The 5,658-nt window shown below is 38.7% G+C and overlaps 1 protein-coding gene across 2 annotated transcripts; it reads right to left on the bottom strand.

Moving 5' to 3' along the window:
* Positions 1-5,658, bottom strand: LOC131697789 (small ribosomal subunit protein eS4). Of its 2 annotated transcripts, XM_058989112.1 has the most exons (8): positions 5,609-5,658; positions 4,594-4,714; positions 3,550-3,627; positions 3,073-3,253; positions 2,444-2,541; positions 1,297-1,468; positions 414-571; positions 1-181 (listed from the first exon to the last, which is right to left on the bottom strand). In XM_058989112.1, the coding sequence occupies exons 1-8, from the start codon at positions 5,644-5,646 to the stop codon at positions 80-82; spliced, it is 948 nt and encodes a 315-aa protein (XP_058845095.1). In that variant the 5' UTR covers positions 5,647-5,658; the 3' UTR covers positions 1-79. The 2 variants fall into 2 exon arrangements, with proteins under 2 accessions (XP_058845095.1, XP_058845096.1); XM_058989113.1 differs by lacking the exons at positions 4,594-4,714; positions 5,609-5,658 and adding an exon at positions 4,334-4,357.

Here is a 5,658-nt window from a genome sequence, read left to right as displayed (position 1 = left end):
TTCTGTAAATATTTTTTTATTTTATATTTTTTCAAATCACGGAGCAATGGTTTCTCTGCACATGTCTGTCATGAGCACTTTAGCTGCTGCTCTGCTTGGCTGCCAGTCTCTTGTCTCTCTCCTCTGCAATGGTGAGGCGGATACCCTTTCCACGGGGCAGGGAGACCCATGGCTTGTTACCCTGAGAAGAAAAACATGACGTCAGCATTTCTGCAAAAAAATAACCTAAAAAAAAAAAAGTCACGGTAACTTTTGACAATGGTTTTATTCAAGACATCTAAATCCTACTGCCAGTATATCCCATTTCTATAGAGCCAGATGTTCGTCACTCTTCACATCCCCAGCAATGTAATGCAATAGCAGTAATCCAGAAGTCAGTAAAAGCTTGGTCAGCAACCTTATTAGACACTCACCTTGCCAACCACAAAGATGTTGGACAGCCTAGTAGCAAAGGTGTTGCCAGTGGAATCCTTGACGTGAACCACATCGAAAGAGCCAGGATGTCTCTCCCTGTTGATGATCACACCAACACGACCCAAGTTAGCACCACCAGTCACCATGCACACGTTACCTGCAATACAGAAATCAAAATGTTAGACAATGCATTTCAATACACACTGATATAAAACACCGAAACCACCACAAGGATATATATTAATGTTATAAAATCATCAGCATTTTACATGTCACATTTTAAAACAATTTGCCATTCTGATTCAATGAACACGAAATCCCTTTTGTCTTGGGTGTCCAGTCTGCTTTCTCTTTGCAGTTTGGCCTGTACGGAGCCCAGCAAACTGTACAAAGGTTGACTGAAAATTATTATTATTATTATTTATTTCTTAGCAGTCACCCTTATCCAGGGCGACTTACAATTGTTACAAGATATCACATTATTTCACATTACACAGATATCACATTATTTTTTACATACAATTACCCATTTATACAGTTGGGTTTTTACTGAAGCAATCTAGGTAAAGTACCTTGCTCAAGGGTACAACAGCAGTGTCCCCCATCGGGGATTGAACCCACAACCCTCTGGTCAAGAGTCCAGAGCCCTAACCACTACTCCACACTGCTGCCCTTAAAATCTGTTAAGGATCCAGTTTAACAATGTGTTATTGTTGCCATCTTTACAAATGTGATCCCTATACAGGTCATATACCAGACTCTGCTGTAGAAAGTGTCCTTAACAGATTTGCAAAGCCATGTGTCTAACCCCTTTCATTCTGCCTGAAGACTTTCAACCCTGTGACGTCATTGAAAAGAGCAAGTCAGCACAGGCTGAGTTACCTGTATCAAACTTGATGAATTCTGTGATCTTGCCAGTCTCCAGATCAATCTGGACAGTGTCGTTGGTCTTGATGAGTGGATCCGGGTAGCGGATGGTGCGGGCATCATGGGTCACCAGGTGGGGGATTCCCTTTGTGCCAACAAAGATCTTCCTCACTTTGCACAGCTTGTACTAGAGGGAAACAAATACAACAAACGATAAACTAAAAAGAAGGCATGACATTTGTAACAAAAAATGCTGCCTATCCCTTAACTTGGAATTACTCGTAGAATTAAATGAATAGTATAAAAATAGTTCAGCTGTCATTCTCATAACGAATACAATATCATACATTTCCGGTAACACTTTTTTATAATGCAATTTTGTCGAGATTTCTGTTTGATACGATATTACTGAGTTACTGTAAATTGTTCTAACACTAATATTAATTAATACATATATCGAGAGAAAAAAACGAAGCATAAGGATGGTAACAATCTGATCGAAAATACAAATGCCTGGGAAGTCCATAAGGTGCCATATTAACACCATCAGAAAATGAAATCCAGTAACCCTAGGTTTTATGCAACAGAAGTGAAGGTGACCAAACGTGAGAATTTAGCATTCAGTTGCATTCAAGAAATTTTGAAGAACAAAAAGCAAAACATAAATGCACCAAGGATTTTGTGTTGCACATGTGCCATTAACAAAATGCCCCCAAAACAAAGAATTCCAAGGACTGGAACTAAAGCGAAAAATGTTACATTAGTTGAAAAAATGTATTGTGAACTCCAGTAAACCAATATTTCACTAGTCATATCATTGGGTGTCTAAATTAAGTTGTCAGTTATGTTCTCTTTCCCCGATTGCAGATGTTTGTTATTTGCGTTTTAATTCGACATAACTTCCACCTTCCTCCATGACTTTGTTTAAGCCATTTGGCATTCAAGAGAATGGATTTAGACTTTAAAAATCTAATTTTGTACAACTGAACCCAGTAACTTTTGATACTCCAGATAAGCAACTGTAGCTAAACAGGTTGCAATCCCTGTCCCCAAACTAGTGTTTGTAAAACTGCCAATTGGTCAATTTCAGTCTGAAAAGTTGGAGGCTACATAGGCAACACACCATGTTGAGAAGTAGTTTTCAATAAACCCGTTTATTCACCTTGGCCTCCTCAGCTGTGATGCGGTGGACAGTGAAGCGCCCCTTGACGTCGTAGATCAGACGGAAGTGCTCTCCAGTCTTCTCAATGCTGATGACGTCTGGATTGAGAAAAAAATAAGAAATAAAGATTAGGTCATTAGTGCATTTCTGTAACAACTATGTACTACTTTATAAGGAATTGAAAAATGGCAGTTGTAACAGTTTTCTACAAATACTACCAGAACAGAAAACCAAATTAAATGGACAGCACGCTTACTGATCTACAAAGCCACTATTCATGGAGTTAAGGCAAGCAAAAGGTTACCTTGGCAACAGTACATTTTAATCTATAAAACTGAATAAATCAAAGCTTCAGCTTGTATAGAGAGATGTTTTTTTTTACTAAAAAAGACATATCAAAATACAGCCGTGTAACAAACATTCAGATTAACTCAAGCGTGCGTCAACATGGCAGCCATATTAGGTCAGCGGTCGACACAGTTAACATGCGAGATTCATACAACACCAAGGGTTCATTTTACTTGTACAGGACTCCCAATAAACCTGCCCTAAAGAATCAGCAACAGTTTTGTTTTTTTAAATTTTAGACGTATTTCACCCCTTAAGTTGTTTTGATTACAAGCGCTTACCCATGAAGCCAGCAGGGTAGGTGATGTCTGTGCGGACCTTGCCATCAATCTTGATGAATCTCTGCATGCAGATCTTCTTGACCTCATCTCCAGTCAGGGCGTACTTCAGACGGTTCCTGAGGAAGATGATGAGGGGGAGGCATTCCCTCAGCTTATGGGGACCAGTTGACGGGCGAGGAGCCTGGTAAGAAAACAAGGTGGAATGGGTAAGAATACCTGAAAACACTTCCTGGCTAGTAAGTGCAGGAGACCCGAAACAGGTTCACTGTAGTTTATCCAATAGTTTCTCTTAAACAGCAGAAATACATAATGTCAATTAACCAAGTCTGGTTGTTTCTTTCCTTGTTAAATATAAAACCTCTCATTGAAACAGCAAATTACTCATTTTTTTTTAAAAGTAGAGGAAACCACAGACCTAAAGTGGACATTGTACTATATTTAACGTGCATCAGACACCTAAAAAAACAGTCAACTTACAAACACTCCCGTCAATTTATCCAGCATCCAGTGCTTTGGAGCTGCTACACGCTTCAAGTGCTTCTTAGGTCCTCGAGCCTGGGAAAGAAGGAAGAAAAGTTAAATAGCCAAGCAGACCTTCCACACCGACATGTCAGCAATACATCTTTGATAGCAATTTGGATCAACGACATGCGAGCTGTCAATGTGAAGTTACCTATGCTAGACAAAACCCCGATAAAAGACAACTTAATATTTTCCATTCCAACCGGCGGTGTTAAATCTAGTTCTGGTCATAGTGTTAGCAGGACCTGACCTCCTCACCCCCATCAAAAAATGATGCAGACACCACAACGCGTTGTGTACTATTTATAACCTATTCAAAAACATCAGAATCCGTTGCATTAAAAATATAAACTTACATCCTGAACGTGTATAACCGCGTCGGATTCTGTAAATGTGACACTGCAGCAACATACAGTACCCATTAATGCGTCCATCATCACTACCCTACCACCACGTACTCAGGAGTCCAATGACTAGTTAAGAGGCCTATATAAAACTTTGATGTTTATCACTACGAAACACAAACTCAATTTACCGCTTTAAGAATGAGACTTTCGGTCTTTTTATATTTTAAACCGAAAACATCCAGGTCAACTACCTCAGTACCTAAACAGGCCTACTTTCACAAGTTATTGTGGTCCAGTGGTTATTGGGATGCACACATTCATATTTACAATTCATTGCAGAGACCTACTGAACAGATTAACGTATGGGTATATAACGATTAAATGTGTTTTACCATGCTGGGTAATTGTTACTGCCATTTTCCAATATAGTCGTGCTTTAATGTTTAGCCCTTTTTGCTACAATACAAACTACCGATAAATTTCAACCAATGTATCTTAAGAGTCGCAGAGCCCGAATTTTGAAATGCAGGGGGATATTGCTTTACTCAATGTTAAAAGTTTGGTATCTGAATTTGGGGTCCGTTACATTTATTGTATAAACTGGATGTTTAGGGATGATTTAGTTAAAGAACAAGAGAAAAATTCTCCTCACCATGGCGAATTCTGCAGGGAAAAGGACCTCCCACTTCCAGGTCAACCCTGATAACTTGACCGGCGACGGACACTGATAGGGGACATGTCTCTGCGCCGAATGCGTTAGCAAATACTGACACCTAGGGGTGGAGGACTGATTGAAAATGTATTCTCATTTCTAATTAACATTGGAAGTAAAGTACTGAGACCAAGCTAACTAATAAGAACGCATATGTAATCTTATGTAATAAAAAAAAATGTTTTTTTTATTTTATTTTTATCTAAGATGGTTGTTATATGTTTTTTTGTTTGTTTATAGTCATATTTACACTGAATTTTTCATAATATAACAGCTCGGCTAAAACTAACTTTTCTTTCTTGCTAAATTAATCTTAATTATGCATTGGCTCTTTCCACGCGGGGATTTGAGCGTTAAAATGACTTTTTAATGACCAAAGCAGCAGATATGTTAATTATGCCGCCCAGAAACTAACTGCATCTTCATTCAACCACAGTCTGGATACAGGGCGAGTTATTTAATTTCAGTTTTAACAGCGTCCACAAGAGGGAGCCTGATCATATATATTTTAAATTCTCTGCCAAAGTGTTCTGTTGTATCATTATACTGCTATATTCTGTGAATTGAGGTTGTTTGGAAATACGTATTTTCAGACATGCTTCTGAGTTATGTTCCAATAAGCTTCTTCCCCTAATGACTGTCAGATGCTTGACCCAGAAGACATTGCTGAGGTGAAATGACGTAGAAGTGAAACAGTAATATATTTCCTGGGAGACAAGGCAAGCAAACTGAGCTCTCTTTTACTAGTCTAGTACCGTGTTGCTCTATTAAAACCCTTTTAGTTATCTTTACTCAAACTGAGCCACAAGCATCTTAAAACTGTTCTTTAAAAGAAAAAAAAACTTTATCTTTGTCTTGTGCTCATTAGCTAAATATCTACAACGGAAGCTCTTAACACACAAACAGGTGTAAATAAAGCAGTGTAGCTGTAAACGATACAGAAGTACATACATACCGTCTCTTTGGCACAACTGACTGCAGACGCGTCATCATCCTACAGCTGTT

Source organism: Acipenser ruthenus, chromosome 16 (genome assembly GCF_902713425.1).
Source record: "Acipenser ruthenus chromosome 16, fAciRut3.2 maternal haplotype, whole genome shotgun sequence".
NCBI lineage: Eukaryota > Metazoa > Chordata > Actinopteri > Acipenseriformes > Acipenseridae > Acipenser > Acipenser ruthenus.
Note: the sequence above shows the minus strand (reverse complement) of the source record. Positions and strands in the feature narration are given on the sequence as shown.